At 46.2% G+C, this 18,510-nt stretch overlaps 1 protein-coding gene across 2 annotated transcripts in view; it reads left to right on the top strand.

Annotated features, from left to right (window-relative positions):
- Positions 1–17,559, top strand: part of DNAAF9 (dynein axonemal assembly factor 9) — a 71,465-nt gene extending 53,906 nt beyond the window's left edge. Inside the window, exons 26-37 of one of the 2 annotated variants that reach the window (XM_064151181.1) lie at positions 2,337–2,425; positions 3,638–3,796; positions 4,626–4,751; positions 7,354–7,391; positions 9,809–9,944; positions 10,267–10,353; positions 11,429–11,535; positions 12,214–12,288; positions 12,843–13,045; positions 15,073–15,138; positions 15,935–16,028; positions 17,278–17,559. In XM_064151181.1, the coding sequence (XP_064007251.1) occupies positions 2,337–2,425; positions 3,638–3,796; positions 4,626–4,751; positions 7,354–7,391; positions 9,809–9,944; positions 10,267–10,353; positions 11,429–11,535; positions 12,214–12,288; positions 12,843–13,045; positions 15,073–15,138; positions 15,935–16,028; positions 17,278–17,390 (1,293 nt within the window). In that variant the 3' untranslated portion in view covers positions 17,391–17,559. Of the gene's footprint in view, positions 1–2,336; positions 2,426–3,637; positions 3,797–4,625; positions 4,752–7,353; positions 7,392–9,808; positions 9,945–10,266; positions 10,354–11,428; positions 11,580–12,213; positions 12,289–12,842; positions 13,046–15,072; positions 15,139–15,934; positions 16,029–17,277 lie in introns of those variants that run through there. The other variant, XM_064151182.1, reaches the window with a different exon arrangement.
- The last annotated feature ends 951 nt before the right edge of the window (positions 17,560–18,510 follow it).

The following is an 18,510-nucleotide window of genomic DNA, read 5'->3' as shown; positions in this document are numbered from 1 at the left end:
CTTCTTTTCCTGCTTACATTACTTACAATTTCTTTTTGTTTTCATTTCAACACTCCTTTGGAAGTGCTAATGGCCCTCCAGCTTGATAGAATAAAGGCAGAAAATGAGGTATAGAACTTCAAGTGAGCAGTTTTCTCTGATGTCCAGAGAGAATTAGCCCTAAAGCAGGAGCTTGTTTTTGTGAATTGCTGAATAATTTAACTGAATTGTTCTCTGGAACATAAGAGTCCTTTAAATAGCATGGAGGTAGCACATGATATTTAACATTTACTGATATTATCTGTAGAACACTCAGTTCTCCATAGGGGTGATAACAATTGTCAGACTTAAGGAGTGCTTTAAATAGCAATTGCAAAGAAAATATTTCCCTGGAACGTTCTAGCATTTGATATCTGCTGTAAGCAAAAAATGTAAAGCAGCAGGAACTGAGCAGCTCTCTTTGGATTTTGCAGCATGGTAGCAGACTTATTTCCTGAGATCTGGCTCAGAGACCATACCAACGATTATATTAAGTATAAATTAATATTCCTTTATGGATGTTTTTAAACCTGATTTTAATGTTGGAGTAACTTACTGTGTGTATTAAAAAAACAACAAACAAACAAAAGTCCCAGAGTCCCAGTGTGGTGGGGTTGGAAGGGACCTCTGGAGATGATCCAGTCCAACCTTCTGCTGAAACAGGGCACCTACAGCAGCTTGCCCCAGGATCACAATGGCCAAGTGGGGTTGGGATCCCTTCAGAGAAGGAGACTCCACAACCTCTCTGGGCAGCCTGCTCCAGAGCTCCAGCACCCTCACAGGAAAGTTCTTCCTCATGTTCAGTTTGTGCCTGTTTCCCCTTGTCCTGTCACTGGGCACCACTGAAAAGAATCTGGCTCCATTCTCTTGACTCTGTCCTTTAGCTCTTCCTGAGCATTGCTCAGATCCCCTCTGGGGCTGCTGTTCTCCAGGCTCAGCAGCCCCAGGACTCTCAGCCTCTGCTCCTCACAGAGCTGCTCCAGGCCTCTCAACAGCTTTGTAGTCTCTGCTGGACTCTCTCCAGTAGTTCCCTGTCTCTCTTGAACTGGGGGCTTGGAACTGGACTGAGTCCTTTATATGTGGCCTCTGTAGGGCAGAGTAGAGGTGGAGGAGAACCTCCCTTGACCTGCTGGTCACACTTCTGGTAATGCTCCCCAGTATCCCATTGGCCTTCTTGGTCACAAGAGCACACTGATGGCTCATGGTGAACTTGTCCACCAGCACTTCCAGGTCCTTCTCTGCAGAGCTGCTTTCCAGCAGGTCACCCTTTCCCCTGTACTGACAGAGGAAGTTATTCCTCCCCACGTGCAGGACCTTGCCTTTGCTGACCTCTGTGAGATTTCTCCTCCTGCTGTATCAGCCAGTCCTAGTTTTGTATCACCACTCAGGTTTGCAGGGTAGCCTCTGTTCTTCACCCAGGTTGTTGGTAAAGATGTTGAATGAGACTGGATCCGGTACTGAACCCTGGGGAACACAAAGAGGATAGAAATAGTCTGCAGATGGCTGTCTTCAAAGATCACATAGTTAGGAACTGTAAGAGGTAATTTGTCTGTGAGCAGCCCATGATGAGCTGGGATGACTGGTTACCAGGGTGACAGAATTCCTGAAGTCAGGTTCAGCACAGAGAATCGTTTTAGTCATAGGTATACTTGTAGAAATGTCCAGATACACATTTGGGAGAGGTGCTCTGACTGCTTTGCAGTGCTTCTTTGCTGTCATCCTTGTCCAAAATAGCACAAGAAGTGCAAACAGTGAAGACAGAAGTGCTTCGTGCCAACATGTTAAAGCTTATTTGCAGCTTCTGACTAGTACCACTCAAAGTGCAGCTTGGCTTGAATAAGTTTTGTGTATTGCATGCTTGTTGCAGTACCAGAAACCCAAAGCTGCTCTTGGTGTCTGACAGGACTGCTCTAGACCAACACTGTTGGGAGCGCTTTGCTCCAATGCTGTTCTTTGCATGTGAATGAGCCCTTCCCAACATAGGAAACGCAGCCTCTGGCATGTCTCTTGCGTTCATACTTACACTGCCAACTAGATGTTGATGTCAGTGGTTTCCTAGTGCTGTTTGCCGTGTTTATTCTTTATCCTTTGCAGTATTTCAGGTGTGGAAGCCAAGAGCAAAGGTGCTGTGTTGGATGGTGCTGAGCTGAGCAATCACATAAGCACAGCAGTTCCACACTCTGGCTGTTACTGTGGCTGGTGTCTCTGAACTTTGGGGCTAGATTTTATCAAGACAGCAGCCTTCTGTCTGTGCAATTGTCGTAGCTCATTTCTAGTCCTCAAGCTGCCCCCCTGCTTACCTGCTGCTTGTGTTTCAGGTGGTTGTCACCATCATAACTGGGCTGCCAGGATGCCGCAGCAGCGACCTCTGCGCTTTTCTCGTCACTTTTAACAAGGAGCACGGAAGGTTGGTACAGCTCAGCTCTAAGAGTCAAACCCAATGGTCACACTAATCACCAAAGGATGGTGAGGAGTGAAACAGCAGGAAGGGAATGAAGCTCTTAGTGTTGCACTTAATTCACTTTTATATCCCAGTTTGTGGCTTGTAAGCAGCTGCGCTGTGAGAAGGGATTCAGTGTTATGAGGCACCTTAACCAGCGCACTGCAGGCTTTGGCTTCGACTGCCTCAGCTAACTCTTGTGCCTAGGAGATTTGCCCTTAGCTTTTAGATGCTGAGATGTTTTAGAGGGGATTCCTTTGTTGCTGTTCCATGCTAAGAATGCTACAGGTATTGTTGTATGATGTGTGCCTGGGGCTGCTCCTAGTACTGCAAACAACAAACTTTAGAAGAGCTTCCCATTTGTGACTTGTGGTGGTGAGTCTGAAGTTCATTCCTCCTGGAGAGAAGGCTTCCCTATCAGTCCTTGCTTCAGCATTGCTTGGGATCTGACCTGCTTTCTGTTCCACAACAGCAGCAGATACATTCAGGACATCTGTTGTACGGCAAGAAGATAAAGCTGCTCTAGGATTTTCCTTTCTAGATGTTGATTCAGCTTCTGGAAAAGGAGAAGAAGAAAGTTCTTAGCCTTTTACACCTTACAGCCAAACACTCTGCATTTCATATTAGTATGCAGAGAATGTTCTGGACTCTGTGTGTGTTGCTTTGAACTCGATGTGATGATGTTAGCAATATTATCAGTGTTTTGACGTTGGTGCAGAGCAGGTTTGTGCTTCTGGGTTTTAGGCTAAGCCTATGAGCTGACTTTCCACTGCTCTGAAATAACCCAGTTCACGTTTTCCTGCAAATGCCATTGTTACTTTTAACTTCTGCAGTGAAATCTCCTCATGCCCAGACTGTTTTGCACTGGATTCATCCAGTTTTTGTTTCCTGCCTGCCTACCAAAGATCAGAATCCCTCACACCATGTGGGGCTTTGGAGGAGCTGTAGAACACGGTGCTGTTAACAAAACCCCCCCACAACCTTTTGGCAGCAGTGCACAGAACATGCCCATGCAGGGGGTGATGGAATCCAGTTCAGCTCCTCTCTGCCCTGTAGTGTGAGTGACCTGGAGTCTTGGGGCTTGTCAAGCTGCTGTTGGTCTTTCTGTTCAGGAAGTGGAAACAGCAGAACTACGATGTCACGGAACACTGACTCCTTCCTGTGTTTCCTGTCCTGCAGGTGGCTAGTTTACAGGCAAACCATGGACAGTCCTGAATGTTTCAGTGCAACCCACTTCCAGCGTTACCTCTCCAGTGTCCTGGAGGCTCAGCAGAGCCACACCCTCCGTCCATCCCCTTATGCTAAGAAGAAGAAACGTCTCTTGGTGGTCTTGCAAGGGTAAGTGAAACCATCTCAACTGTGTCAGGGAATAAGGTATTTTCTGTTCCCTTCCTATTTCCAGGACGTTTTGAGACTTTCTCTTCACATTCTGGTGCTGTAGTGAGTTGCTGTGCCTGAAAATTGGTTTACCTGTGCACTAAACTCAGCTTCCCTGCGACACTTTAGTTTTATGGCTTGATGCTCCACTGACACTCTGGTGTCTAAAGTCTTCCTCCAATCAAATGGAAGGACAGACTGGTTCATCTTCCCTGCTTAGGAGATGGATTTTAGAGTTTTGGTTTCTCACCCTTTCCAGATGCATCTTAGATTTTTGCTAAATTACATTTAATTTACTGGAGTAGCTGTGTGTGGTTTCTCTTTGGGTTTGTGTTTATGTGAACCTCAGATTCACACAAACTGCTGTCATGCAGAAGCTGTTGGACTGCTGATAAAAATGGACATGCCAGTTGCAGAAGCTCCCTGAAATTGGAATGCTGAGAATTGAGAAGTGTTGCTTTTTAATGACTTTTTTCTCACTTGAGTCATACTTAGAGCTTAGTATGCTTCCAGTAGGCACAACATGCTTGGGTTTTGTTAGGCTTTTTGTGCTTCCTGAAGGCTGGAATTTTCAGTTTATACTGCTTTTCTCTCTAGCTGTCCATTTATTTCTAATGTTAGTTGCAGTCAGCTGAATTTGTCTGGATTTGCCAAGTTTTGAACTGCTTCATGCCTATTTCAGTAGGCTTTTTGGCAGTCTCCCCTTCTTGCAAGCAATTGCTTTCTTACTGTGTGCTGGAATGTGTCATTCTGGTTCTCCTGAATCGTATTTCTTTTTGTTTCCTTACAGTTACACTGATGTGATTGATGTTGTACAGGCTCTGCAAACTCATCCTGACCCAGATGTGAAGTCTTCTTTCATCATTGGAGCAGTTAATACTTGTGTAGAGCCACTGAGTTGCTATATGGAACATAGGTATACTTTTAAGATCTGTTTAGTAGTTTGAATAGAGATACCTAAGTTTGCGATCACTTTCATAGTAATTAGGGATGTATAATATGATAACCTGTGCTGTGGGGACAGGCTGAAGGAGCTGAGGGTGTTCAGCATGGAGAAGAGAATGCTCTAAAAGCTGCCTTCCAGCACTGGAAGGGGCTAGAGGAGTGCTGGAAAGGGTCTTTCACAGGGACTTGGAGACAGGATGAGAGGGAGTGGATTGAGGCTGCAAGAGGGGAGATTTAGACTGGAGATTAGGAAGATTTTTTGTACAGTGAGAGTGGTGAGACACTGGAACTGACTGCCCAGGGAGGTTGAAGATGCCTCCTACCTGGAGGTGTTCAAGGCTGAGTTGGATGAAGCCTTGAGCAACCTGGGCTAGTGGGACATGTCCCTGCCCATGGCAAGGGGATTGCAGCTAGGTGATCTTTAAGGTCTCTTCCAACCTAAACCATTCTGTGAATGTATGATGGTTAGATGCCATTGAGCTGTCTGAAAGCTCATCAGACTGCTAGGTAATCCATCTTGGGTGCCCTTTGGTGTGTTCAGAGTGATGGTGGCACCTGGTTTGTATGGGGTCTGGAAAGTTTCATAGCATTAATAAATGCTTAGCCTGGGGAACAATAAGCAAAGGCTGTCCTGAGCGTGCAGCTGCAGTACGGACGCTGGCTAAGCGCTAAGGGCTGGGTACGTCCCGGACAGTCAGCTGCTTTGAGAGTCATTTTCCTACAGTCTTTTTGTGAATGTACCTGAAAATGGAGACATTTCAGTTTGGGTTCTTGATTGTGTCACCACTTGGGGGTATTAAAGGAAGACTTTTCAGATTTAAAATCTGGAATGTATGGGAAGCAGTCCTAAGTTCAGTTGAAGGGAATGACAAAGCACGGAAGCTAAAGCTGTGCAAGTATTAAAATCTGATATCCTGGGTTACTGCAGAGGCAGGGTGGGGAGGAAGCAGCAGCAAAGCCAAGTTACTGGCATTTGAAAATAGTGTTGTGTGGTGGTTGTTCACAGCACAGGTCTGTGCCCCCTGTGCCAGCCAGTGTGAAGCTGCCTTTGTAGACATGGCTGTAAAACCAGAATGCTTCAAGCGTTGCCCCTGACTTGATGAAAGTAAGTTAAAGCAGTTGCAGTTTCCAGAGTTCTTAGCATTGCTGCTATTGGAGATCAAACTGAGCAGCTCAACTTAAAGGCTGGAAAGGGTCAAGGCTTGGCCAGCCACCAGATGAGTGCCTGAGGCTCTTCATGAAACTTGCTGCCTTCCTAGAGGGAACAAGGGACAGAGATGGGTGGGATGGCAAAGATGTCATCATTGTTACCACTGATGCTGGGGGCAGGTACTGGTAAAGTCCCAGATGGGGAAAAATGGATTCAGGAGCTGGATTCTGAAACTGGATTCAGGCACACATGGATTGGGATCAAAGGCAGGAGGACAGAATCTTCCTTAGACACTGCCCATTGAAGAGGCTTGACCTTGGTGATCCCTCAGCTTTCTCCTGAAGGTGATGTCCATGGGTTGCAATCTGCTCTTGGTCAGTTTAGGGTCACCTGTGCTGCTGACTTCTCCCCTCAGATGCCATCTGACACACAAGAAGTGGCAGTGCCCTTGGTGTGCCCAGGAGTGAGCTTCAGCCGAAGCCTTTCTGCACTGCAGCCCTTAGAATCATAGAAGAGCAAGAGCTCTTCCCAACAGCTTCTCCCTGCTAGGAGCAGCCCCTGGGTGTATTTCAAACTTAGTAAGGTGTTTTCTGGTTGTGGCATTGAGCAGTATTTTTAGCAGCAGGAGCCTGCCGTGCTCGGACTAACATTGTTTGACTCCTGAAGTGCAGCAGCAATTGAAGGAAGAGGCTTAGCCTGTGCTGCAGATTATTTGTGTCTCACTTTGAAGTTTCTTCTGATGAGAACTTGCCACACAGCACATACTGCCAGTGACAAATCTTTCAGTTGAGAAGCTTCAGTGATTTCCCTGTGCAGATCAAGAAGAGTGATTTTAATGTTGGACTTGAAACTTCTGCAGTCAGGAAAATCAAAACTTTCCTGTGCCTCAAGGCTTGCCTCTGTACAGATCTAGTTTTTCCATAAGCCCAGGAAGGAGCTCTGCCTGCTGTTGAATTGTAAACCAGGGCAGAGGAGAGGTAGTTGAAGGGGAACAGATAAGGACTATCTTTCCTCTGGGGCTTTTTAAAAGTCATTTATTGTGTGTCACAGTGACAGAAGTTGGCACAAGGTGTAGAGAAAACACTATGGACAGCCTTGCCATGGAGGGTCCCCAGTGTGTTTGGAAGGCACAGTTCTGTGGGGCAGGCTTAAAACTGCTGCAGTTAGTTAGAAATTAAAGGAATATTGAAGCCTTTCTGACTTGCTAGGGTACAGAATTGCTTGTGTGGTGGGAATTACCATCTCCAAAATGAATTTTGAGAGAAGAACACAACCTATAGGCATGATCCAGTGACATGGACTGAAGAAAGGAAACGTGGGAATGAATGGGATGCTGAGGCTTTATCTGTGAGGGTCCAAATAAGTATAAATGCTTTACTTAGTAATCTCCCTTCCTGATATACAAACTTCTGGTCTTTTTCAGGCTGCTTTTTCCCAAGTTCTTGGACCAGTGTTCACAAGGTAGGTGTCACTTCTCCTGCCTCTGAAGTGAGCCATATGGCCAAACAAATGCACTGGCAGTGGAGACAGTCAAAGGATCGCAGTAAACTCTTGGAACTCAGAACCATCTGTGCACCGCAGGCAACCTCTCTGTGCCCACGTTGTTCAACACCATGGGTGCCTGGAGAAGGTGTGAGAATATGAAGCATGATGCACTGTGCTTGGCCTCATCTGGAGGATGGTTCCTAAGGGCATGAGTTAAACAGCTTACCTTCAGCCATTGTAACTTGTGCTGTGTTAATCTAGCAGCAAAATGGGCAGAATGCCTCTGGTGGGGAGGAACAAGGGAGCAGAGCTCTCCTTAATTCTGCTCTAGAAAGGGAAACCCGAGCTGCCTGTGTTGTTTCTCATGTCCTCCTCTTAATGCAATGTGCAGGCTTGAGTGGCTTTCTCTGTAGTGATTGCCATCCTCTGTATAAGGAGGAACTACTTTGATGTAAGGGTGCTGGAGCCCTGGAGCAGGCTGCCTAGAGAGGTAGTGGAGTCTCCTGCTCTGCAGAGTTTCCAGCCCCACCTGGGCATTGTGATCCTGAACAAGCTGTTGTGGGTGCCCTGCTTTAGCAGGGGAGTTAGACTGGATGATCTCCAAGAGGTCCCTTGCAGCTCTTGCAGTGCTGGGGTTCTGTGTTGTGACGTTGTTCTGGTGATGAAGACATAGCCATTGTTCAACGTGCCCATTGTACTTGTGGGAGCCAAGAGGATCCAGTGCTTCTGTGGAGCATATGGATTTTTAATTGATCCCTCCTGTTCCTCTGCTCCTTCTATTGAACATGCCATTCCCCAGGCTGCAAAGATGGTAATTTTTTGTCTTTAGATGAGTGCATAAATAAGGAGTTAAACAAAACTGGGTGGTCTTCAAGATGCAGTAGAAACAGAGATGACAGCGACAGTTCCAACAGAAAAGCTCTGTTCTTTGTTCCTAAGGCTTTGCAGCCACCTTTCCCTTCTCAGCAGACTGCTTTTTTTCTGGGTTTGCACTACCTCTTGGCCAGTTTTGTGTCAGAACCACACAGAACTGTTTGGGTTGGAAAAGACCTGTGACATCATCCAGTCTGACCTTCAGCCTAGCACCACTGGCTGCTAAGCCATGTCCACACATTTCTTGAACAGCCCCAGCAACAGTGACTCCACCACCTCCCTGGGCAGCCTGTTTCAATGCCTGCTAATCCAAGGCCAGTTGTTGTGGGATACAGGATTTCTGCAGAGGTGTGGGCAGAGCTGAAGTTTGTAGGTTCCCCAGGCTCTGAGCAGATTTCCATTGCTCCCAAGGTTGCGTGGGAGTCTAGAAGCAAGACTGACTGAGAGTTCCCAAAAGCTGCTCCCCTTAGACAAACAGAAATGAAGTGGAGATTGATGGAGAAATAGGAGGGGTGATGAGCAGCAGAAGGGGTGCAGGGGGTTCTTATTTGCTGACTGGTTTTATCCCTTGGATCTTTCTCTTGGTTTAAAGCTTTGCCAGTTTAGTCCTTGATGACAATTACCTGTTCTCTGCAAGGCACAGTGCTTCGAGCTGTGATGTAGCATTTCTGTTCTACAGCCTTTTCATTGTTCTCTGCCAGCCTCACACGAAGTACAACGATGTTTGTAATTAAACTTGACTTTTAAATTAAGATCAAGCTGGGGATATTAAAAAAACCCCACTGTACATAAGACACTTAACAACGTGCTGCTTGCTGATAGCTTATTCATCCTTCTCATCTTAATTGCACGCTCTGCATAATAATGTCAAGCTCACGTGTGATTGGATCTCCTCAGCGTGACTCCTGTTCTCCCCCCTCCCTTGCCCTGTCTCTCTCAAGAGCAGTGGTGTGCTGAAGAACACTTAAGTGTTCTGCAACTGCAGTGAAAGCTGATGTGAAGATTTAAAAATGTGGAGGTATTAATGACAGAAGTTCGGTTGGGCTGTTACTGAAGTTCTGGCTGCTCAGTGATACAAGTAACAGTAACTGGGAGCATGTGGCATGATGGAATACCCCAGAAACAATTGGCAGAGAAATTTCTGTCTAAAGAAGCCTCTGCAAGGCTTGGTGGACTTCAGCAGCTGATGAGGAGTAACTGTAGGCAGCAGATCCTGATGTGAGCTTGGTTACCTTTTTTGCTTCAAACAGGGATGAGCTGAGGGCAGGAGAAATGCATCCTGCTTGAGTTGTTCATGGATATTCAGGAGTTATTCTTCTGCCTTGCACTCAGCTTGTAGGTACAGGAAAGTGTCTGAGCTTGAACAAAGAAACAGCATTGCTCCGAGGCCTGGACAGCACTGGCTGCCTGGGAAGTCCTGCAGGCTGGGCACAGCAATCTGAGTCATTGGGCTGAATTCATTCTGGTGCAACACCTGGAGGTCACTTCCGAGGCCTAACATTCTGTGATTCCTGCCACAGGACTGGTGAGCAATGTGGTGTTCACAAGCCATGCTACAGAGCAGAGACATCCACTGCTGGTGCAGCTGCAGAGCCTTATCCGCGCGGCGAACCCTGCCGTGTCCTTCATCTTGGCAGAGAGCGGAGTTGTGACCAGGTAACCCCCAGCACTTCCCAGCCTCTGCAGGGCACCTGCACTTGAGCTTTTATCCTCTTGTTTTACTCTGGTAACTTACACAAAGGAGATGTGGATCTATAATGGCTTCTCATGCAGGAAGCATCTTCCCTTTGCGTTTACGGTCGTGTAAATATAGGCACTGAATGGCCTTGTTAGCAGAGTGTGGTTTCTGATGCTGCTACTGTCATAGTAAGGGCAAGACACTCTGATTTTACTATGACACATTCTGTTGTATGTAAATAGCAGACATATAGTGGCCCTTTTGTTACACTTGTCAAAGATCTTCATCTCTCTTTTCCAGGAACGAGGATATTGAACTAATTCTTTCAGAAAGCAGCTTCTCAAGCCCAGGGATGATGAGAGCTCGCTATTTAATGTACCCTGGCTGGCAAGTATCTCCACTGAGAAATATTAAAACTATTTCATCTCATTAACTTGAGGATTAAAAAGTCCTGCTAACTTAATTTATATCTTTCTCACGACTACTCATTTGGAACAGGCAGCAACTTTGTAAATCATTTCTAGAGGCCAGCCGATGAGTGTTGTCAGCAGAGACACGACTGGTGTCCTGTCAGAGGGAGAAGGACCCTTTCTGGGCACCATTTAAATCATGGCAGGATTACTGCTGCTTTTCAGAAGAATAGAAAAGAACCCTCTGGGAATAAGCTGAGAAGGATTGGGCTGAGTGAGGTCAATAATGACTGGAGTAATTTCACTCTGACAGCTCTTCAGCCTTGCTGGAATGAACTTGCTATGTCAGCCCAGCTATTAGCAGAACAGTTACTCATGGAACCCGCCAACCTTATTGGCAGTCTTGGCAGAGGCAGAGGGCACAGCAGTGCGTGGTACCATGCTCTGCAGCTCAGACTGAGGGTATTTTCACCATTCAGGGGTCTTTACACATCTTGTTGCAATTATCTATGCTGCACCTATTTGGCAGAAAATGCAAACCTGTCAGCCCTTAGAACTCTTGGCTGCCTGTTCTGCTCTTGGGTTTATAGTGGTGGAAGCACGATTTATTTACCATACCCTGCCAGTCCTGGATGGATAGATAGCTTTTTATTCAGAGTTCTTGCTCTATGTTGAATGCAAATAAGGCTCCTAAAGTCAGCTGGCACAGAGTTGGGGATACCAGAGCTGCTTGTGGATTGCAGGACACAAGGCAGAGAGAGGAAGCAGGAAACAAAAGTATTAAAAACCTTTGGAGAACTGTGCTGTTCTGCTTGAGAGTATGGAAGGGAAAACATGGTAGCATCCAAAGGAGTCCTGGGTGCTCTTAAGAACCTGACACTGCCAGTATCATGTGTTCATGGGTGCCTGAGAGAGCTTAGTATTCTTCCTGTGAGCAAGACTTGACTGTGCTGACACAAGAGATGTTCCTTGTAAGAAGTTTGCTAGATGAAAAGCAGCAGCAGTTGTGGTTCCTGTGTGTTGAAGGTGTGTTTGTGTGTTTTTGTCTGAAGGTATGAAGGCAAATACGGAGCTGGCTCTGTCTTCCCTCCTATGGTTCAGATCTGTGTCTGGTTTAATCGTCCGCTAGAAAAAACACGATTTGTGACCAAATGTAAAGGTACAAATGGCCTTTGACTGACTTGATGGAAATCCAAGCTCGAGGTACTGAGGGACAGAGGGGCAGGCAGGCACTGACATAATACAGTTGTTTAAGTACTGCTGGAGTGAACCGCTAACTGAAATCCAGCTTTCCTTCCTTAAAGTACATTCAATTACCTTCCTCAGTGTCTGATCCACAGTTTTGTTCAGATGGAAATTGAGTTTGTTTTTTGGTTTCTAGAAACTGAAACACTTAGCTTCATCTGTTTGCTTTTTATTTTGTGTTTAATTTTATTTAGCAGTTTGTACGTGATCATGAGCTTCTATTTGTTTATGCCAAGTAAACCTTTGTCGTTACTGGAAAATGAGCTCAGCTCTGCGCTGAGCTGCTGGAGTAGATCTATAATCCTGCCTTTCCTTCTTTCCCTAGCACAACAGTGGTAAGGAGCACCACTATACTTTCCACACACGCTGTAAGCCTTCATTATGCCAAGCACATGTTAGTTCCCACCTACCCCATAGCAAAGAAATGAGAACATCTAGAAAAGTTCCGTAGTGGGGCTCCTGGGGACACGGCACTGCTTTCCCCTAAGCTCTAGGATGTGGATTAGAGACCTGTAGTGTAGGTTTTACAACAAGCTACACCAAGGAGGAGAAAAATAAGTGAGATAATCTGTTTGTCTTCTGTTTCATACAGCAATTAAGTCATTGCTCAAGCCAAGTCCTTTTTCTGGAAACATCTATCACATCATGGGCAAAGTGAAGTTTTCAGGTAAGGACACTTTGCTGCTTCTAGAATCACAGGTTAGTTTTGGTTGGGAAAGGCCTTTGAGATCATCCAGTCCAGCCCCTAACCCACCACTGCCAGGGCACCACTAAACCATGGCCCTCAGCACCATGTCTCCATGACTTTCCAATCTCTCCAGAGATGAGGACTCCACCACTGCCCTGGGTAGCCTGTGCCAGGGCTTGACATTCCTTGTGCAGAAGAATTTTTTCCTAATGTCCAATTTAAACCTCCCCTGGCACAGCTTGAGCAGAAGAAATTTTTCCTAATTTCCCCACCCTTGTGGTGAAGAATTTTTCCTAATGTCCCACTTTAAACCTCCCCTGCACTCTTGTCCTATCACTCAGGGTTTGGGAGAAGAGACCAACCCACCCTGCTCAGACCTCCTTCAGTAGCTGTGTGTTTGTCCTGTGACTGCTCTGTGCGTGGAGGTGTGTGACAGCTTTTTAACTTCCTTTATTCTGTCTCCACCGATGTGCTGATGCTAAATTAGTTCACAATTATCAAGACATTTCTTTCTTCCCTCTTTGCCTCGTTAGATTCTGATAAAGTGATTGAAGTCTGTCACAACACATCATCGAATTCCCTAAGCCTTGTGCCTGTTCAGGAGGGGCCAACTCCCCCTGATTCAAGAAGCGATAGCAGAGATTGCAGCAGCCAGCAGGAGTGTTTCCTTGTGTTCATTGGCTGCTCTCTTAAGGAAGAGGATATCAAAGACTGGCTCAGAGAGACAGCGAAACAGGTTTGTGGGCATGTTTACTTCTGTTTGGTGAGATCCACTTGGCATTTCTTAACAACAAAAGGAGGAATTGGTGTGCCTTAGTGAAACATTTGTTTCAGGATGTGCTCTCCTCTCTCTCCTGCCCAGGCATTAGCATTCCAGTGTGTCAGTGCGTATCGGAGAGGGCTGGGAGTGTGCAAAGGTGGATGGTAATTGGTGTATTGTTTTAATGCCTGCTGCAGCTTATTCATGGGCTGAGCTGCTCTTGAGTGCTTGAGTGAATGGACAATGTCCAGAGTAAACAAAACATTATTTAGCTGGGACATGATTGCCGAAAGCCTAACTGTAGTGTGAAATAAATCTTGGTGAGGTATCTGAACGTCATAAAGCTGCAAACATCTTTTGCTTCGCTAAATTAAACCTGCTTGGAAGCAATCCACTGCAGCAGAGCAGACAGCTCTGTCACTTGGGCTTGCTTCATTTCTCAAGTGTGTGGCTATGAAAGACTTGATGTGCTTCTGCGAGGCTGGTGTACCTGTGCCATAACACCTGGGGAAGGGAGCAGTTGTGCACATTATAAGAAGCCATGAAGCTGCCTTGTGCACATCAAGCTTGTAGGAAGTGAGCTTTGAGGCTTGATTCAGAAACATGCTTGGACCAAAACTGTTCAACCATACAGGTTGTATATTTTAGCACTCTAGTTGGAACCTGAGCTTATAGTTCCAACTGTGCCCTTCTGTGATGCCCATTTTAGAATCACAGAATCATTTTGGTTGGAAAGACCTTCAATATCATCAAGTCCGACTGTTAACTGCCAGGCCACTACTAAATCATGTCCCTCAGCACCACATCCACATAGCTTTGAAACCCCTCCCGGCATGAGGAATCCAATGCCACCCTGGCCTGCCTAGTCCAGGGCTTGGTAATCCTTTCAGGCAAGAAATTGTTCCTCATATCCAACATAAACCTCCCCTGATGCAATATGAGGCCATTTCCTCTTGTCCGTTCACTTAGTCTGTGGGAGAAAAGACTGATCTCCACCTGGCTTCAAGCGTCTCTCAGAGAGTAGTGGAGAGCTGGAAGTTGTTATCTCAGCCTCCTTTTCTCCAAGGTGGAGAGCCCCAGTTCCCTCAGCTACTTTTGCTCTAGTCCCTACATTTTGGAACACTTGTTAGTTAGAAATCCTCGTGGTTACTTGCTTATAGCTTTGGATTTGCATAGTACCTCAAAAGTGCTCTATAGGAAGGGAAAGCCTCCCCTGCAGCCTTTCTGGCAGGTTGTGTTCCTGCAGGGAGGGATCCTCTTCTGTGGCAATGTCTCATGCTCTGTAGGTGTTACATAAGTAATGCATGGAGACAAAAGGTTTGCCACGTAAGAGAGCACTCCATGGAACACTGTTGTAATTTCATGAACACTTAGAAGTGACATGCTGTCACGTGTGAGGTGTTTCCTCCATGGGCAGTTTCAGCTCAGTGTTTGAACAGCCTCAGCAGCCGTGGCTAATTCAGGGTGGCATATATTTCTGAGAGTTCCTGCATGGTACACGAAAGGAATTAAACATCAGTTGCTTTCAGATTCCAAGCTAGATTGTTTTCTGCTCCTCTGCCAGGTTTGGGTTTTGCAATACAGCTATATTTAAATTGTGTTTTGAGGTACTCTCAGAACCTGTCATTTCTGCTGGTGCTTTATGTAAAATCACTTCATTTTTACTTCTGTTTTCAGAACAGTTTGAGTGTCTCAGTGTAACTGATTCTGGGTTTTGAATCTGTGCTTGTAGAAGGAGCACTTCTGTGCTGAGCATGAACATGATAATGTGGTCATGGATTTCACTGCTTTTATCCCTGCTTTCAAGAAACAGTTGTTCTGTTTTGTGGTTTGAGGTCATTTTTTGTGGACGTTGGTGATGGGGATTTTTGTGTCTTTGCTGTTTGTTAGGGGGGGTTGTTTCTGGATTTTTGTTGTTTGCTTGTTTGTTTTTAAAGTAACTCAGCCATCGTACCCCTTAATCTCTCAGTATATCTATAATTGGGATCTAACTCTTCATACAGAAACCCCAGAGGAAAGCCCTGAAGACCAGAGGAATGCTAACCCTTCAGGAAATAAGAACCATCCATGTAAGTAGGAGCACATAACAAGAGCTTTTTTGTAGCCGTTCACCTGCCATAACAAGGGTGCTGAGCACGAGATTATTATGGCACTTAACCATCTTCCAATGTACTTGAGGCACAACTGAGGCTTTCCAGGAAGGATTTTTGAGATCTAAACCTTGGTGTTCTCTTAGGATTAGCTCTGAAGAGCTGTTGGAGAAGCATACACCTTCTATTACTATAGTGCTCTTGCCTCCTCTTTTCTCCCTCTGCTGTGCAGGCTGTTGGTTGCACCTTCAAAGCCCAAATGCCTGATCCTGCCCATACCAACTACCATTGGGGTGTAAGTGCTTCTGTGGAGCTGGGGTGCTGAGAGTCTGGCCTGGCTGTGATCACAGTTGCTGTACCTAGCTCCCCTAGTCGCGATGGACATCATTCATTACAGTGTCTCTGCAGAGTGCTCCTTTATAGCCAGGGTGTCCTTCCTGGGTGTTCATTTCCAGAGTTTCTTTTATCTGTTTTTCACAAAATGTTTTTACTATTTTTTGTGCTAAGGATGGTGTGAGAGCCTGGCCCAGGTTACCTAGAAAAGTGGCAGATACCTAATCCCTGGAACCATGCCGGGTCAGGTTATTGTTCTGAGCAACCTGCTGTAGTTGCAGATGTCCCTGCTGGCTGCAGGGGGTTGGACTGGGTGAACTTTGAAGGTCCCTTGCCACCCAAACCATTCTGTACTTCGGTTTCAGTTTGTTAGAGCTGTCTCTAAGCAATTTTGAGTCTTAGATGGTGAATGTGTGGCTTGTTGTGTTTCTTTTGAATGCAGGTGAAACGCCACTTGGATCCCCTCCCAGCCGGTTACTTCTACAACGGGACTCAATTTGTCAATTTCTTTGGTGACAAGATGGATTACCACCCATGTATCCTTCAAATGGGGAGGGCAGGCAACAGGCCCTGCAGATCACCTGAGCAGATGATATGGTGAAGGGCCAGTTTGGTTTGCAGGTGGCAGTATGAAGTGAAAAGTCAAGTTCCTTAAACCTAGGCATGGCTACTTGCCATTGAAAGCTGACTGTTAAAACACTACCTCAGAGATAGGATCTAAAAAGAATGAAACCAACAAAACAAACCCAAAGCTCTACATGAGCTCACATGGAGAATAATTTATGGCCCACAGCTTGTCAGCAAAATATGTTTCAAACCAAATAGTGCTGTGATATTGCTTAGTGCCTGGTCAGGGCTGATAAAACTTGCAAATGAGTCCGATTGTGTGCGTGCACACACTCGAGTGAAAACAATCAGACCTGCTCTAGCTTTTACTACAATGTCCTTCTTTTTTTCTGCCACGTATTTTGCAGCAAAGCTGATGTGAAATGGTTACTCCCATGTGAGAAAAGCCCTTCTGGATGAGCAGGGTGCTCAGACTCAGGTGTGGAGCCGCATTTTCAATCATGGCTTTTGAAACTCGCTTGAGCAACTAAAACTTTACTTTGAGCCTGCTCCAGACAAGTGAGCAGGGAGATTACCTAAAGACTGCAGAGCCTGCATCCACTGGGGAAAGCAGCTCACAGTAGCTCTCCAGTGGGGCTCTGTTTATAGCCCAGCCCAGTGTGTACTGTGGGCATTTAATTAACTGCAGGAAGTCCACAACAAAAGTAGGGTCCTAAGGTGCCCAGCAATGACCGTGGGGTTCTGAGCTGATCTTCAGTGGATCTCTGGCAAGGCCTGGGCTCTGGTGTCTGCCAGGGGTTTGTGTCTCTGCCAGATGTTTGACAGTGGCTGCACCTCCAGCTGTGCTGGCAGGACACTTGGCTTCAGAAGCTGCTGGGCAGTCACTCCCACACCATCTTGGTGTTTGCCAGTAAAAGATGCAGGCACTGCTTGACCGCTTTGGGATGGCTTCACCTTGGGGCAGACTAATTTCAGACTTAACCAAAAGTGCTGCCAACATCTGCAAACATGCTGGGAAATGTTTGTCATGCATCTCCTCTATCCTCCAGTGTTACAGAGCAGTTGTGTGTAGGTCTGACTGCAGCTGTCCTGGAAGATCATAGGTGGAATTTCTGCTTCCCATACACATCCCTGGACCGGGTCACCCCTCACACCTACCTGCTCTTTTCTAATCAATGCTACTTGCACAAATATCTGTCCTTAACTTTCTAAAATCAGTGATGGACCAATTCATGAATGATTACTTGGAGGAAGCCAACAGGGAGATAGAGAAGTACAACAGAGAACTGGAGGAGCAGGAGTACCACGATCTCTTTGAGCAGAAGACATAGGCACCTGCGTTCTCGGTGTGCCCGAGCCGCCTCCCAGTAACCTAAACTGCTGTTGTCCTTGCTGGCTACCCATAGAGCTCAGTGAACTGTCAGTGTTCAGCACTCCTTTGCAAACTAAGAGGTCATTCCTGTGAGGTTGGCATTTTAATACAGTGACTGCTTAGCTGTTTGTTCTGTCAGGTTTCCTTCCACTTCACCTTAATTCCAGACTGTAAAAAGCATCACCTGGAATCTCTGGCTAGTAGTGGAAACTTATTTAAAAGAAAAAGGAGAAAAGAAACAAAATTGTACTTCTTAGGAGGTCAGAATGTAATCTGGAATTGGTCTGTCCTGCAGACAGTCAAACCGCTTCCATCTCTGGGTGTCCCATGAAGCTTATTGCACAGAAGCTATGCTGAGCAGTGGGGTGCTTCAGTGTGTGGGATTAGAGGGTGTTCCCAGAGCGAGAGATGGGGGAACACTTCAAAAGCTCAGAAGAGTACCCAAATCCCACAGCTGTGGCAGTGTTCCCAAAGCGAGAGATGGGGGAATGGTGACATAATATGAAAGAGTAGAGAGTCTCACTGCTGTTAGGGTATTCCCAAGGGGAGAGATGGGGGGAAACAGAAGAATTCAGAGAAGTACTTAATCCTACAGCTGCTAGGGTGTTCCCAAAATGAGAGATGGGGCAACAATTAAATAGCTAATCCCAGCAACTGGGAAGCTGTTAATTCATAAGAGTACTAATCCCGCTACTGTCAGAGTGTTCCCAAAGTGAGAAATGGGAGAACAGTTCAAAACCAAGTGAGGCTACCTAACCCCACAGCTGTCAGGGTGTTCCCAAAGCGAGAAATGGGGGAACAGTGAACTCAGTACCTAACCCCACAGCTGTCAGGGTGTTCCCAAAGCGAGAAATGGGGGAACAGTGAACTCAGTACCTAACCCCACAGCTGTCAGGGTGTTCCCAAAGCGAGAAATGGGGGAACAGTGAACTCAGTACCTAACCACACAGCTGTCAGGGTGTTCCCAAAGCGAGAAATGGGGGAACAGTGAACTCAGTACCTAACCCCACAGCTGTCAGGGTGTTCCCAAAGCGAGAAATGGGGGAACAGTGAACTCAGTACCTAACCCCACAGCTGTC

Source organism: Pogoniulus pusillus, chromosome 11 (genome assembly GCF_015220805.1).
Source record: "Pogoniulus pusillus isolate bPogPus1 chromosome 11, bPogPus1.pri, whole genome shotgun sequence".
NCBI classification, from domain to species: domain Eukaryota; kingdom Metazoa; phylum Chordata; class Aves; order Piciformes; family Lybiidae; genus Pogoniulus; species Pogoniulus pusillus.
This window is presented reverse-complemented; position numbering and strand designations above follow the sequence as displayed.